This window comes from Dasypus novemcinctus, chromosome 3 (assembly GCF_030445035.2).
Source record: "Dasypus novemcinctus isolate mDasNov1 chromosome 3, mDasNov1.1.hap2, whole genome shotgun sequence".
Taxonomy (NCBI): Eukaryota; Metazoa; Chordata; class Mammalia; order Cingulata; family Dasypodidae; genus Dasypus; species Dasypus novemcinctus.
Window position 1 is genome coordinate 46,278,905 of NC_080675.1, and position 17,151 is coordinate 46,296,055.

Consider the following 17,151-nt stretch of genomic DNA (forward strand, 5'->3'; position numbering starts at 1 on the left):
GCAAAAATGAAACATTTTCCCTAGGTTGTATTGTGCTAGATGCAACCTCTGACCCCAACATCTGGAATCACTGTGTAATCTCAGAAACCAAGACCTCCAGGAGCCACAGACTGGCCTCTTGAGGGCCACAGCATGCTGGGTACAGTTCAACTCAAATTATAAATGGATTTGACCACTAATGAGTAACTTCCAATTTTAAACGACTGGGCAGATCGTTAGCTATCTAATAGTCATTCAAATAGCACTTAAATTTCTGACAGAAGACACAGATTAGTCAAGTTATAATTAATACAACTTTTTAAAAATGTCTATCATGTCTAGATATGGTTTAATACCTGTAGTTTCTGCAATTTTTCCTCAACTGCTATTTGATCCACAGAAAAACTGAAAAGTTCCTTGGAGATATTGTCCAATGTGGTATTCAGGTCTGTGATGCAAACTTGGAATAAATGATGTTCTTGAACATGACCTTCCAATTTTTGCACGGAATCCTAAAAATAAAACCATTGGCAACTTATAAATTATTTCTCTCTGAATCTTTTCACTCAGATAATAATTAGATTGTACATAAATACTTATTTTACAAGTCTCCCCTTGATACAGTAATAGACCATACATCATCCAGAGTCCTTAAGTAAATGTTTTAATGTTTGAGATATTTCATTAAAAAATCTCCCCCCCACAAGAAAAATTATTCTTACTGAAACCACATTCATTTCCTCCACACTTCTCTGCCTTCATTTCTCTGACTTGGCAATTTTATCTGCCAAACGATTTACAAAATTAAATGGCTACAAATTAAATAATCAAATCACAAGCATCCATAATAAAACAGCTACCTTAATTATCATTCTCATTAAAATGAAGTTGCTGCACTTAAAATGTGACTGTATAAGTTCAACCTAACCCCAGATCCCTTTCCTATGAATCAAACTCCAAAATTGTGTGTTAGGAAAAAGCAATCCTAACTCATAAGCAAAACTGTCTTTAGGTTCTTAACCTGGGATAAGAAGATAAGGTGGTCATACCTGATCAGAAAAACAGCCTATTAAATAACTGGCTTATAGCCAAGTGAGTGTATTTTACCCCGGCCTACTCCTGCTATCTGGGTTTCTTACCCAGGTAATCATTTCATTGAATTGGGCACCAAAATTCTTAACTCTTTCTACCCCTGAAGAGGGGAAATAACACTATCATCAAATAACACACAACAGTGTCCTCTAGCAGAAACAGCTGGACTGATCCCTGCATCCTTGGAGCTAGCATTTTAATCTAAAAATGATAAATTTTAAAAGCTTTTGGGTTACCAAAAGAACAACAACAAAAAAAGAGTTTCATACACAAACCTACTCTCTTAATTAGTACGCATCATTATGATACCCATTTAAATTTCACTTCACCTGTAGTTGTTGAAGAAGACTTTCATGCAGATGCTTTATTTCCAGACAAGGCTCTTCACTGAAGTTGGGATTTTTAGTGCACTCCAAGAGGTAATTTCCTTGAGATTTTAACTCCTTTAGCAAGGATGTCAAATCTTGTGCTTTCTGGAGGAATTTCTTATAAATTTTTAATTGAGCTTTTTTCTCCTGCAAACCATGTTGCAGAGCAAAGCCTGCTTCTTGTTTCTTCTTTAGTTCTGTAAGCATTAACCTCAGATCCTCCTTACTTTGCAAATACTTCTCTCCTTCAAGCAAAAGCTTTTCTTGATGGCTAAATTAAACAAAATATTTTATAACTGAAATGACATTTAGCAAAATGGAGTGGCATTTTACATATTATAATGCAATATGCATTACAATAAGACAGCATTAAAATAACATTTGCATAGATGATTTCCAGAGACTCTTTTGGCATTATAACATGACTAGAACTGAGTTTAGCTTAGAAACCAAGATAGAGATTATTTGTAAAATTCCTTAAAAATAGCTTTTTTGTTACATAAATTTTAAACTGAGAATAATAATTTAGATTTAAGCAAATCTGTATAAGTAAAACAAGTTAACATTCGAGTATAATGACCAACTCACTAGTTTATGCTTTCTACAGCTTAAATAGAGTTATTTGTGTCATCTTGGAAAAAATGTAGACGTGATCACACATCAAACATATTATTTAAGACTTGGGATATGAATGAAGGATTTTCACCAGAATAACGTCAGCTGAATTCAGCCAATACTTATCAATGTTTATACATTCAAGAATCTCTTATATATTTAAAGCATTAATTATTCTACAGAGACACCATGCAGATATATTGAAGTTGCTAGTGCCAAAGTAGGGTACTGATGGTGGAATGACCCGACAATGCTACTTTATTGCTAAGAACCCACAAGTGATGCACAGCTAAACTAACACTGACACAGAATCACTAGACAGTTGTTGCATTTCTGTTGGGGAAAATATCCCTCTTTGTTTCTGTCCCTGACATTGTGGATGCCCCTGACATCACTGACTTTTTCTCCAATAGATAATCATATCCAAATCCAGGAGGCAGACAAAACATACTTGTTATGGCTTTATTATGCAAAGAAAAATGACAACGCTGGCCAAGGCCTGCCCTTTACCTTAGATATGTGTTGGCTAAATGGAGCGTGTTGTCCCACTGATTCTTGATATCAGTTAGGGTCTGCTGTACCAACACAGCCTTGCTGCTCTCAACCTCACTCACGATGGTTTGTATTCTGGCGTCCCCTTCAGGCTTCAATAAAATGATTTCCTGAATTAAATAAAAAAAGATCTCCTAATCTCATTTATACTAGTTAGGGACATTTCTTATGATCTTTTTATTTGTAACCTGCATATTGTGATCCTAACTGTAGAGTAGATTTCAAAATTATCCTTTCATTTTTACATAGTCCCCAAAGACAAAGGTTTCTTCCTTCACTTTATACAGAGTTGGTTCTCAATAAATATTTGTTAGTTTGACTTGATTGCATTCTGGCTCTCCCATCAACCCTCAACCGCCTTCAAATAAATTATTTGCTAATAAAAAAACTAGCAAATCCTCCTTCCTACACAATCCATTATTTATAGATGGCAACTTAGATTAGCCTCCCAAACAAGACATGTCTGACTTATGCTTCCCACCGGAAAATGCGGTGTCCCTCATGTCAACTCTTTTTATTGTGACATAATTAATACCTGATTACTTTTGTCAGTCACACCAGCCCTTATAGTTCACTATTCTTGTCTTTATGAAACATACACATCCACTCTGAGGAATTCCTCTCCACCCCTGCCCTTGACATCGCCGATGTCCCCGAAAATGACATATTTCTTTTATATCCTAGCAAACTTTCTGCAGTCCCTATTTATCATCTTTATTTCAATTCTTCTGCACCCAGTGAATGCAGACAACAACTGGACACTGAACTTTCAAGAAGATACACTTTCTTTCATATGTTTACAGTAATTTTACACCCTTCACAGCCCTTTTCTTTTGTGAGCTCAGTGATTTGAAATTCTTCAATCTAGTGATCCTATCTGCCATTAAAGAACGAATTTTTGCAGCTTTCCTTTAAATTTTTTCAAAATTAGAATTCACTCCACCCTTTGAAATTCAGTTTCCACAGTTGTACCTTTATTTTTTGGATTCTTTCTTCAAGTGGCATTTTGCCTTCAGATGAATTCAGAACCATAAGGGACTCTTTAATCTCTGTTATCCAACGAACTACATCATGTGCAAGATCATTAAAGCTCTGGTTCTCAGCAGGAGGTAATTTATCTTCTTCCTCAGTTTCACATAATTGTCTCAATAATGTCTGGTATCGATCATTCAAATGTGTTGATTCAGTTATTAATTCTTCTTCTTCAGTAAGCCCATATTCCTTCAATGAGTTGTTCAGCTGGGTCAGAGATTCGAATTGTTCCCTGTAAATTCCAAATATCATTGAAAGTTTAAGCAGCCATGACACCATGAAGAAATTGTATTCCTAGAAAACATATTTCATACAAGATCAGTTATACCTCTTCTTAGCTAATGTTTGGTAAAATAGCTCAGTTTTCTCTCCTGATTCTTCTGTTTCTTTCCATTTTTCCTCTTGATTACTCAGCCACTTGCTCAGGTTCCTGTGGTCATCCTGGAGTCTAAAAGAAGATTGCACATTAGAATATAAAATAAGCAAAAAGAGCAAAAAACTTATAATTCCTTTATAATGCTGGCACCAAAGAGGTTGACACAAACCTTGTGAGCCAACCAGGTTTTATTATTCTTTAAAGAAAATTTAACTTGTAATATACCAAAATCATTCATGAACAATAATAATCTGAATTATAGTGGGGTTCTATGGTATTAAAGCAATGAGCCACACAAATGTATCATAAAGGAAAGGAAACAAACTGAAAAAAAATTTTGGTCTCCATCCTAAATCTTTGCCATATTAGCTATTTCAAGAATCCTCCACACTTCGGTATTCCTGGAGCCAAACCTGGATTAAAAAGTATCTCAACAGGAAAAAAGGAATGATTATAGAAACAGGAAAAAAATCTCTCTTTTATTTGTAAAATTTTCTCATGCTATGTATCCTCCTGCTAGATATACTAAAGCAGAGTACACATATAAAGGAATCATTAGATAACATGTTATTTATATATTGCCTTTATTTCCTACCTCTGTAGCTGCTGCAAGTAGTCGGCTAGCTCCTGTGCTCGCACCTGGCATATAGACTCCATTTTCTCTAATTCGAACTCTTGACTTGTAATCCAACTGTTAAGCTCCTTCACATGTGATTTGGGCAGATGTTTCTTCACTTGATTCAGTACAGTTTTTATCTGCTGTATTTCACTGCCTTTTCCTTCAAGACTTAAGAAATCCTTGAGAGAGACAAAAAGTCAGTTATGTTCTACCGGCAAGTCTAAGGATTGTCTCTGCCACTACCATCGTACTTTTCCCAGCCAGGACATGGACATGCCACCTTCTCATCATTCCATACAAAAGAAGGATGCTGACATGTGGGCAGCTCTAGTGGCAAATGATCAAAAGAGAATTCACATGAGTTCTAGAATAGGTGTGTGCATTCACACTTGTGTGTGACTTTGTGGGAATTACTTCGAGTAGAATAATGCAGTGCCACTGAAGGTCAGTAGCAGGTTGGCAGGGAAAGCATCATTTTCCTATCCTAGCTCTGCTCAACTTCCTCTATATATTGACTTCCTTCTGATAATCAACATATAAAGCTAAACAGTCTATTCTCTATTTAAATTTCCCCCAATCAAACTTTGATTTCAACACCCCTGCATGACAACACGCTCCTTGCGGCACAGCACTGAGCATGGGCCAGCTCCACATGGGTCAAGGAGGCCCAGGGTTTGAACCGTGGACCTTTCATGTGGTAGGCGGATGCCCTATCCATTGGGCCAAGTCCGCTTCCTCCTTATTTCTTTTTAATGGCTCCCCACTATTCCACTGCATGGCTGTATTATAATTTATTTAAGCCAATATTTATTGACAGATGCTTAGGTTATTTTCAAACTTTTACTATAACAAACTGCAATAAACATCCCCTTATAAACATCATTTCACAAAACGTTAAGCGTTGTGAGAGGATGAATTCCTGAAAGTGGAAATGACTGGATAAAGGGGTACACATAACTTTAATTTTGACAGATGCTGTCCAATTGCTGTAGGGCTATTTAGAAAGAATAATTTACACTCTGACCACAGTCTACTTAAGTTCAACTGATATTTTTTAAAGAGATTTGTTTGGAAAAAGTCAAGAGACTTCTTTCAAGACATATAGGGATTTCAAAGTTCAACTTAGAAGAAATCTTTATTTTTAAAAAACATGATTTAAACACAACTGAATTTACCAATAGACACTAAATTAAACAGCATCTTAGAAACAGTTGTGAAAGTAGAACTTATTTAAAGCCACACACACCCTTACCCAATAAATCAGTTTCAAAATACCTGAGAAAAATCTAAGTTATCTGGAAACATCTCTTCTGTAAGGAAATCAATAAGTCAAAGTAAATCATCATTCTATCTATTTCGGTATAATTCTATGCCTCCAATATTTTAGTTTTGATAAACTTTGATTAAAATTTATTATATCTTACAGAAAGTTTCTGTAGCTTTTGTTCCACACTCGTTTTGGTTTCTGATGTTTCAAAACACTCTTCAAGGTTCATTTTAATGTTGCTGAACCAGTCATTAAAGTTCTTGCACTGATCTGCAGGAAAAATGTAAAAAAAAAAGGAAAGAAAGAATGCTGTATTCATTCCAAGGAGCCTCATACACTTTGTTAAAGTGAGAATTTTGAAATATGCTTCCCATACCATGTACACCAGTCATTGCGAAAATGGTACTGTACTCTACAATCCCGTTTTGAGAGTTAATAGAGCCTAGAAGGTAACTGTGGAGATTTTCCACACCAAACCTTCTTTGTATGCGTACAGAACACCCAAAGACACAGCCCACACACAGGCACGCCTGCACACTCACTGACAAACAGGGAGCAGGTCAAACACCAGGGTCTTGCCAACTTTTCTTGGGGAAATAAAGATTTGGGACTTGAAAGAAATAGGTGTTATTTATATTATAGACCAGTGAGTGTCCACCCCATCCCTAAAATAAAAGATTTATCTGATTTTTATTTCCTTAAGTATAGTCTGTGCAACCATCTCCAAGACAGGCTTGGATTAGCCTGTGTGTTCACAGTACTATATTCATACCTTAAGATTCCCAGAAACTTAGTAGGAGAATCATTGCACTCACCATTCAATAAATTAGAAAAGTGATCTTGCAAAACACTTTTTTTGGTATTAAATAAGTCACTGACACTTTCATATTGTTTCTTCAATTCAGAGAGTTCGGGGGTCAAACAACCTATTTGATTCTCAAGTAATATCATACTGTGCTTTTGCTGTAGAATCTGCTGTTGTATCTCCTAAATAAAAAAACAATAACCATTAACTCAAAATGAGCTCAATTCACACAGAGCACATTAGATCTCAGTTGCTTCTGCAAAGAGATCTAGACGTGTGTCTATTGAATAGATTAACGTTTGCTTTGTTAGAAAATGCATAAGGCAATGCATATTAAGATCAAAGAATTAAATGCCCACAAAACAATTCAAAGGTCAAAATGCTAAATATACACAAACCGTTTCCTCCCCAGACCTTCATTTTATTTCTTTCTTAACTGTTTTGATTACTTTAAACCGGTCAAGACTATCCCAGAAGAGCAGCAGGTAGCAATACCTCTAGTTTAGTAAAGATCTCCAAGCTGTCCGAAGGAGACAGGGCTTTTAAGAGGGATTCAGTCATCCCAATTTGGGTCTTGGCTTGGTCAAGATCCTCCCTTAGCTCAGCTGTGCTGCTACTGAGTGTGCTGTGGGTGGATTTGCCAGCTAGACGCATTTTTACGTGTTCCATTTTGTTCAAAATAGAGGACTCCATGACCTGAAATCAAGAAACACACGAAATACTATAGCGAATTTCATGTTGAGACTTTGCTTCATTTCTAAGTGAAATAGATTATTCTTTACTTCTAATTCTTCATTACTCTACATCACTGATAACAATTCAAATGTTACCTTTGAAGGAAAAAGAATGACAAGGAAAAAACTGAAACTGACATTCTGACTTCGTTTTCTAAGAGGCTAATTTGCATTCTTCATCCAAAAACAAGTTTTATATTAGCTCATTTGAAAACAGATTAAAACAAAAATAGCCACCATTTATTGAGTGCTTCTTATGTGCATGGTACCATGGTAAGCCTTTACATACAAAGTAGAGATTTAAGAAGGTTAAGTAACTTGAGTAAGATCACAAAGCTAGTAGTAGCCAGGACAGGCCATCACCCATAAAATCTGACTTCCAGAGCTGACATTCCACCACTGTACACTTTGAACCACATAAACTGTAGCTAGTGACTTCACAAAACAGAAAATCACATTTGGATCAATCTCCCTGACTCTCATGAAAAACCCCTTGTTACTTTACAATGGAACTCAGGCAACCTCTCCCCTTCCACATAAGAAGCCTGTAAAATAAGTGAAATGAGAATAAGAGAATGTAAAACTACCATATTAAACATTCTAAAAGTAGAACAAATAAACTATTCCAAATAATTTTGGTTGGACTCAATATAGGAACCCAAAAAAGGTGAAATACATTTTATAATTAATAAATTTATACATTAAATTTTATTTTAGGTTTAAAAATAAGAATTTTTGGTTTATGAATATTACTTCAGAAGATATAGAGAAACTTTACTTGGGACTTTTCAATAAAAATTCTCTTACCTGCAGTTCAAGAGGTATTTCACTGCTTTGAAGCAGAAACTGTATTTCTGCCAGTTTTCTACAAAATTCTGAAGTTTTTTGTTCTTGGACTTGAACCTCTTCCTAAAACACATAATTTTAAAGAATAATTTCTTTTTATCTTACAACCTAATTTCTGGTACCCATGATTATGAGTGTTAATGTATAGGAATCTGAAGAGCTTTTTGAATTTCCCTTAATGACTTGGTTTTTTGACAGCGTTTTGGGGTTACAAATTCAAGTGCCCAGGGGCAGGCAAATGTTATAATAGAACTGAAGCATTCTAGCTACAAGCAATAGAGAGAGGTGAGACCTGTGCTAAATGAGAATTCATGCGCTGCTTAAAGGCATCTGATTTCAGACATCTATATATAATACATAAACTGCGCCATCAGAAACACACAAATTCTTTGGCAAAAGTTGGCCCATGTGCTAGCATTTTAAAATCCTTAACGTCAGATCTTTAAAGATCCTGTATTTCAAGACAAATTTAAGAGACTCTTGGTAATGGTTCATTTATACTTAGAAAATCATATTTTCACTTCTTAGCTGTCATCATACACCCAGAAAATTCATAAATCTCCACACATTTTAAAAACATTTTCCAATGTAGACAATGTAGAAAAGTGGATATGTGAAATAAAAAGTGAATAAAATGGCAAGAACTAGGCAAAAATGGGATTTGAAGCATCAGCACTGGCATGCTGTTAAACCCTACATGTTTATATTACCTTGAACCACATATAATTGCCAACATTTGGCTGTTTTTTGATCTACCACAACAGCAATTATATGGTTCAAACTAATAATACTTAAACAGGCAATTAGAAATTATTTTCCCTAGAATTAAAAGTGTTAATTTTGATTCTTTCTGAATTCAAAAACCTGAGTTTGCTGTTTTAAAAACTAGATTTTTTAAAGCTTTATAAAAAGAGTGTTGATACTCAGCCTTGTGTTATTTATAGTCATTTTGAGAGACTGTTTAACTCAAATTATGGATAAGGTTTCCTCTAACCATGGTCTAGATCATGTGTTGGCAAACTACAACCTATCTGTCACCTATGTACGTAATTGAAAGAAATGCTACATTTTAGTTAAAAATTCATGAAAATACACAATTCTTCCCCATCCAAGGTCATTCTGTCTATGAACCCCTTGAACATCTATGGACTCTGGGTTAAGAATACCTGCTAGCATCTTTCTGGCTATCACCAAAGAAATGATAAAGGGTTGGGGACCCTCTCAAGCAACAGTGAAATAAATAAATGATTTCCTTGTGATTTTTCTATCCCATTCCAAGAAATCACATTCAATATTAGCATATATTTTTATCTCTGTGAAATTACCTTCAACCCTTCTCTTTCCTCTTCAGTCAGGTGATGTAATTCCACTTTTCGAAGAACTTTTTCAGTCCATTCATCAATAACATTTTTTAAGTTAAAAAGTTTGTCCCATAAAGCTAGAGCTCGACCAAGATTTTCATGGTATTCTTCGGTCTTCTCATTTATCTACCATAATCGAAAGAAAGAAATAACACATTTAGAGATAAAAAGTATGAGAGACACTGTTTCAGCCAAACACTGTCTTGAAATAAAGTTTTAGCTCACCACTCCTGGCTAAATAATTGGCTTTATTCACCAACAAAATAATTTGCCTTTAGCTTATCATGTAGTACTTTCTTCTCCAAAAAAATATTTTAGCGGACTTGCTGCAGCTTTACGCAATTAAAAGCAAAAGTCTTCCCAATTTCTAAAGCACAATAAAAAATATGTCCTTTTAAAACCCAGGTGTATGGAAGCGGACTTGGCCCAGTGGTTAGGGTGACCGTCTACCACATGGGAGGTCCTCAGTTCAAACCCCGGCCTCCCTGACCTGTGTGGAGCTGGCCCACGCACTGTGCTGATGTGCACAAGGAGTGCCCTGCCACACAGGGGTGTCTCCGCACAGGGGAGCCCCATGCTCAAGGAGCACACCCCGTAAGGAGAGCAGGCCAGCACGAAAGAAAGTGCAGCCTGCCCAGGAACAGCGCCGCACACACGGAGAGCTGACATAACAAGATGATGCAACAAAAAGAAACACAGATTCCCGTGCCACTGACAACAACAGAAGCAGACAAAGAACACGCAGCAAACAGACAACAGAGAACAGACAACTGGGGTGGTGGGGAGAAGGGGAGAGAAATAAATTAAAAAAGAAATCTTCAAAAAAAAATAAAGTGACTTCTGTGTCTGAAATCTCTTAAAAAAAAAACAAAAAAAACAAGACCCAAGTAAAGGTAAAGCAGATAAATCCTTAATTCGTAATTCTTCAAAAAGTATCCTAAACTATGCAACCAAAAATGTGTTGAATAAATATACAACTGAACATCAATACCCTACATGACAGTTATAAAGTAATTAATTAATTTAAAGTAAAATGAGTGTGTATTTATATACCTGTAAGATTATAAACCCATTTGTTAGTACTGCCTGACTCTTGTGTTGAGATTACTTCCTAAATTATATATTTTATATTGTTGTATGTTTTAGCAACAATCATTTTGGAATTAGATAAAAACACTAAAGATACACATAAAAAAGGTCAGTTTAAGTGTAATAAAACAGACAGAATTTCCAGTCAATTAAGCTATCACATACATCAAGCCATCTATCCACAATAATATTAGCTTCTTTCTCAAAAGGGGGCTCTTCGAAGGTTCTCATTTTATTTAGATGGAACTGTAAATTTTTGCAGATCTGGTTTATCTTGTCAACATCTTCTAAATGTTCATTAAATTCTTCTTTGACAATTTCAATCTGTAAAAAAGATATGAATTGTTTTTTTATACTACTGATACAGGGAAGCTGACAAGAATCACAATTTTATTATTGGCTATTCAGTTAAAAACATCATACCAAAGAGCAATTCCTTCCTAAATTATTCTTTAAAGCAGGCTTTTATTGTCTCATTTTCTCAGTGAAAATTTCTAGAATCATACCTGGTATAATGTCAAATCTTTACCACTTTGCATGACAAAGTATTTATAATGGTCTAAAACCATGTTTCTTGTTCATGTGAAATAAGATTCTACAAAATAAATAAATAAACACACCTCCATTCAATGGTAAAAACTAAACAAAACAAAAAAAACTTCCAAGATTCCTCTAGAAGGAAACATTTTTGTAATGTCTAAGAACCTGAGTTCTTATCTGAATAAAACAAACCACTAAAACATCTTTAACATGACTTCTAGTTAAATTTTCTATTATTTTAAATCTGCTCATGGAAAGTGAAACTCTGCTTTATCAAAAGGTCAATGATCTTAGACTACAAAATAAAAGTTGGGTGTTTATTCCCAGATGAAGGAAAATAAAGAGAATTTGTTCCCAGCAGACCTACCCTAAAGAATAGTTAAGGGAAGTTCTCTAACCAGAAAGGAAATGATAAGAGAAGGAATTTTGGATCATCCAGAAGGAAGAAAGAACATGGTAAGCAAAATATGGGTAAATATAATAGATTTTCCTCTTCTCGAGTCTTCTAAATTTTGTTTGATTATTTAAGCAAAAACTATAACACTGTCTGATGTGGTTATAAATGTAGGTAGAGGAAAACTGTAAGATAATTACATTATAAACTGAAGATAGTAGAGAGATATAAAGGAAGGTAAAGTTTCTAAACTTCACTTGAACTGGTAAAATACTAACACTGGTAGACTATGAGAAAAGGTATTATAATACCTAACCCAACCATAAAAATCTATACAAAGAGATATAATTTTAAAAACTATCAAAAAATCAAAATGGAATAAAAAATAATATTCAAGTAATCAACAAGAAGACAGATAACAGAAAAAGAGAATTAACAGAAAAAAAATAAAAAGGTAGGCCTTTAACCCTAATAATAAAAACTTACATTAAATGGAAATGGTTTCAACATATCAATTAAGAGACAGAGATTGGCAGAGTGAATTAAAACATGGTGCAACCATATGCTGTCTATAAAATCTCACTTCAAATACAACAACATAGGCAGGTTGAAAGTAAAAGGATGGAAATATCTATGAGAAATCAGGAATGGATATATTAGAATCTGATAAAGTAGACTTTGGATCAAAGAAAATTACCATAGGCAGAGAAGGACATATATATAATGTCAAAGGGTCAATCTACCAAGATGATATAGTGATCCTAAAAATGTATTACTAAATAACAAAGATCTCAACTGCAAAATATGTGAAGCAAAAACTGAAAGGAGGAATAATTTGGAAATTTCAACACCCTTCCCTCAACATTTCATAGAATAACTGAATAGAAAATAAGCAAGCATACAGAAGAACTCAACACCACCAACCAATAGGATCTTATTAATATTTATACAACACTCCATGCAACAACAAAATAGTATACATTTTCAAATGTCCGTAAACAAATATCAAGATAGACCACATCTTGGGCCATATAAATGTAACTGAATGAAAATGAAAATACAGTACATCAAAATCTGTGGGAGAGCAGACAACGGGGTGTGGGGGGTGTGTAGGAAGGGGAGAGAAATAAATAAAAAAATAAATCTTAAAAAAAAAATCTGTGTGACACAATTAAAGTAGTGTTGAGAGTGAAATTTACTAACAGTAAGTGTATATATTAGAAAAGGGGAAAAGGATCAAATCAATCATCTAAATTCCCAACTCAGGAACCTAGAAAAAAGTGCAAAATAAGCTCAAAGCAACCAGGAAGAAGGAAAGAATAAAGATAAGGCAATCAGTGAAAGTGAAAACAGATGAACAATAGAGAAAATAAATGAAACACAGAGTTGCTTCTTTAAAAAGATCAATTAAATTGTAAGACCTATAGAAAGACTGACAAAACAGAAAAGAGGGAAGACAAAAATTACCAGTATCAGGAATGAAACAAGGGATATTACTATAGACTCTGTGGACATCAAACAGATAGTAATGAAATACTACAAACAACTATACACACAAAATTTGACAATGTTGAGGAAATGGACCAATTCTTCACCAGATGTGTGGAAGATAAACAGACTCATTTTCAAGTATTTGAAATAGGAAGGATCAATATAGACACAATATGAACCCACATTTCAGCTGCTTAGAGGAGACGGATGGACACTTCCTGGAAGTATTTACCTGCACCGTCTGTTTTGCAAATATGACAAATGACAAGTGACATCTTATTGAGGACCCCAATGTGCATGTATCACTCCAGTGTTGATTTCTAAACCTATGAGTTATTTTAGCAGTTATTGCTAGTATTTAAATTTGTACACTTGATTGTAAAATAGATTTGAATTGCACACTATGTTTATTACTGTATATAATTTGGAGATTATGTACATTTGGTCTTAATGATGTATTATTTGGTGTATAAATGATAACTAGTGGATATAGAAAAAAACTAAACATGCAGTTAACACACAACCCAGTAACTCCACTCCTGGGCATTTATGCCTGAAAAATGGAAACTCATGTTCACACAAAATGCCTATGTGAAGGTTTATAGCTGCTTTATTCATAATAGCTCAAAATGGAAATACCTGATGTTCTTTTTTAGGTGAATAATTAAATAAACTAGTATAGCCATACCAATGACTACTACTCAGCAATAAAGAGGAATGAAGTTCTCTCATTCCTTTTTATGGCTGAATAATAGAGTGAATCGAGATGCATTTTTTTTATGGGAAAGGCTGGAAATCAATTTATGACATAATAGGTTTGAGATTGCCATGTAGACATTTTAAGTAAATAGTTGATCAAAGTGGGTTGGTGCTCAGGGGAGAGCTCTGGACTGAAGATACAAACCAGGTCTTTCAACTTCTGCAAGGAAAGAGACCATACAATATTAAGAGACACTCAAATTCGAAGGAATTTGTCTAGCAATAGAACCCATATGTTTAAAATGACATTTGTACAAATTATTCTTTGAAATACTGTTTGTCTGTTTGTTGTTGTTGCTGCTGCTGTTTCTTGAGGTACTGGAGACAGGGATTGAACCTGGGACATCATATGCAGGAAGCAGACACTCAACGGAGCTACAGTGGCTCCCCTGAGTTGAATTTTTCATTTGTTTGCTTGTTATTTGTTTTTATGTTTTTGTTTTTAGGAGGCACCAGGCACTGAACCCGAGACTTTCCATGTGGAAAACAGGCACTCAACCTGCTTAAGCCAAATCTGCTCCCTGAAACATCGGTTTTTTTTTTTAAAGATTTATTTTTTATTTATTTCTCTCCCCTTCCCCCCCCTCCCCGCCCCCCCAGTTGTCTGCTCTCTGTGTCCATTTGCTGCGTGTTCTTCTGTGACCACTTCTAACATTATCAGCGGCACCGGGAATCTGTGTTTCTTTTTGTTGCGTCATCTTGCTGTGTCAGCTCCCCATGTGTGCGGCACCATTCCTGGGCAGGCTGCACTTTCTTTCGCACTGGGCAGCTCTGCTAACGGGGCGCACTCCTTGTGCATGGGGCTTCCCTATGCAGAGGACACCCTTGCGTGGCACGGCACTCCTTGGGTGCTTCAGCACTGCTCATGGGCCAGCTCCACACGGGTCAAGGAGGCCCGGGGTTTGAACCGCAGACCTACCATGTGGTAGATGGACGCCCTATCCATTGGGCCAAGTCCGCTTCCCTGAAACATCATTTTTAATATCAGATAATAAATCACCTAAAAAGGCATCGATAGGAGTGTTTAAATATATTGTAATATGCCAACAAATGGGATATTATATAGGTGGCTAAAAGGATGGGACGACTTTATATATTCTGACATAGAATGGTAGTCAAGGGACAATGTTCTTTGAAAAACTAAAAGGTAAGGGACAAAATGTAAAGAAAAAGCGGGGTGGGGTGGGGGAATAAAGTCCTGATACATGTGACAACCTGGGTGAACCTCCAGAAACTAGGCTGAGTGAAAACAGTCAATCCAAAGAGGTTATATAAGGCATGATTCCATTTATGTAACATTTTAAAAATGACAAAATACATCACACCTACACCAACACATCGAACCATAAGAACAACGTTTTCTGAATTTTTAAGTCACGCTCACAGATCCCCTGGGGGTCTGTGGACCCCTGGTTTAAAACCCCTGTACTGTGGGTTTTTTTAGCGTATTAAACTATATTTAAATCTCAAATATGAATTTAGTTTTGGCTTTTTCATATCTTCTGATTTTGCCTGAGCATTTAAAAAAAATTTTTTTTTAATTAGAGAAGTTGTAGGTTTACAGAAAAATCATGTAAAAAATACAACGTTACCACATATCCCCTACGGTTGACACTTTGCATTGGTGTAGTACCTTTGTTACACCCAACAAAAGAATATTATAATTGTAGTATTAATTACAGTTTTTTAAGATATTACCATCAGGAGAAACTCGATATAGGGTTACCAAGCTCTTTCTTAATTATTTCTTACTGTGTGTCTACAGTTATTTCAAAATTAAAAGCTTAAATAAATAAAAGCAAACAAATTCTTTAAAATGGCAGGAAAAAATAACTTGAGTAGGTTTCCATCTCCTGACTGGACCCTGAGTGATAATGGCAGAGCTGGGACAGAAGCCCAGGATTTCTTTCACCTGGGTCAAGACTCTTTGCATGAGGTATAATAAATGTTTGTTCAGTTAAATGAAAGACACACACATAGAATCATAAACTCTTTTTACATGCTTTGTGGTTACATTTACACAAGCTACCACCAAGTGAAGAGAAAAAAAGGGGCAGGAGAGGGTACTTTTTAGCATAGACAGGAACAGTGAGTTTTGTTCTACAATGAATGGAAGGGGTAAAATAAAGGAAACAAGGTCTACTCTGACATTTCCCAATTTTAATAGTCCCCAGGTACCCCTGCCTTCTAGTGTTATATTCACACTTCTGTCTTTCATTAAAAAGAGTGGAAATTTGGCACCAGATCCTAGATAAACATCCAGGTTTCTATGGTTTTGAAGCACAAAAGTTCTCAGAGGTATCCTATTTCAGCCACTGGTACAAAGATATATGCTAAGGAATTGACTGTTTCCGAAGACAGTACCTATGTCATCACAAAATTAACAGAGTTATAGTAACAATCAGTACTAAAATTTGCTTTATTCAGACAGTTGAAAAATGTCTGATAAAATAATTTAATGTACTACAATGACTATATCTTCCATACAAAATAATTTATTCCAGCAAATTCATTAAGTACCCATATGCTAGATAACATATTCGATACATAATTGAGCACAGTCAAAAAAGGCTAGATTTTTATGCATTTCTTAAAGGTAACTACAGTTGTTATCTTATTAATTTCAAAAATATCTGGTGAGAAAGGGTATAGACAAAACAAAGTTAACCAATTTTTTACTTCTGCCATATACATATTTTAAATATGCTTTCAAGACAAGACGTATTATATAATGACTGAAACACGACTGTGCAATTAGATAATCCTGGTTTAAATAATGATTCTGCCACTTATTAGCCATGTAATTTTGGGAAAGGTACTTAACCTCTATCCACACTTTTTTTTTCACGGAAAAAAGTTGTAAATTTGTCCAGATTTCAAGACATAAACTAGAACACATCTAGTAGGCAGGATCACTGCACACGAAACATTCAACACTTGGATATGGTTCTTTTTCTCTGCTTCAGATTGCTTCCTTTTTGTTCAGTGGGTCAGATGAGTTACTCCATTGGAATCAGAATTTTGAATGTATCTTCTCTCTTCTGCTCACATATGTTGAAGAAGCCAGGTCACTCCTTCAATATTTGAGCTATTTAAAACGTAGCAAACCAAAGAGAGGTAAAATCCCAAGATTTGGGTTTAGATCTGGAGGACTTGCAGATATTTAGGCTGGGCTGCACGCTCCAATCTATTTCCTACCAGAGAACTGGCTGCAGACTGGAAAATGTTCAAC

The 17,151-nt window shown here is 35.3% G+C and overlaps 1 protein-coding gene across 6 annotated transcripts in view; it reads right to left on the reverse strand.

Annotated features, from left to right (window-relative positions):
* Positions 1-17,151, reverse strand: part of SYNE2 (spectrin repeat containing nuclear envelope protein 2) — a 400,819-nt gene that overhangs the window by 183,076 nt on the left and 200,592 nt on the right. For all 6 annotated transcript variants that reach the window (XM_058293295.2, XM_071213892.1, XM_058293293.2 and 3 more), the window contains 12 exons: positions 10,901-11,059; positions 9,611-9,772; positions 8,247-8,348; positions 7,201-7,401; positions 6,716-6,887; positions 6,058-6,170; positions 4,610-4,812; positions 3,967-4,086; positions 3,579-3,870; positions 2,565-2,716; positions 1,401-1,710; positions 336-491 (listed from right to left, as the gene is read on the reverse strand). In XM_058293295.2, coding sequence (XP_058149278.1) covers positions 336-491; positions 1,401-1,710; positions 2,565-2,716; positions 3,579-3,870; positions 3,967-4,086; positions 4,610-4,812; positions 6,058-6,170; positions 6,716-6,887; positions 7,201-7,401; positions 8,247-8,348; positions 9,611-9,772; positions 10,901-11,059 — 2,142 coding nt within the window. The remainder of the gene's footprint in view (positions 1-335; positions 492-1,400; positions 1,711-2,564; positions 2,717-3,578; positions 3,871-3,966; positions 4,087-4,609; positions 4,813-6,057; positions 6,171-6,715; positions 6,888-7,200; positions 7,402-8,246; positions 8,349-9,610; positions 9,773-10,900; positions 11,060-17,151) is intronic.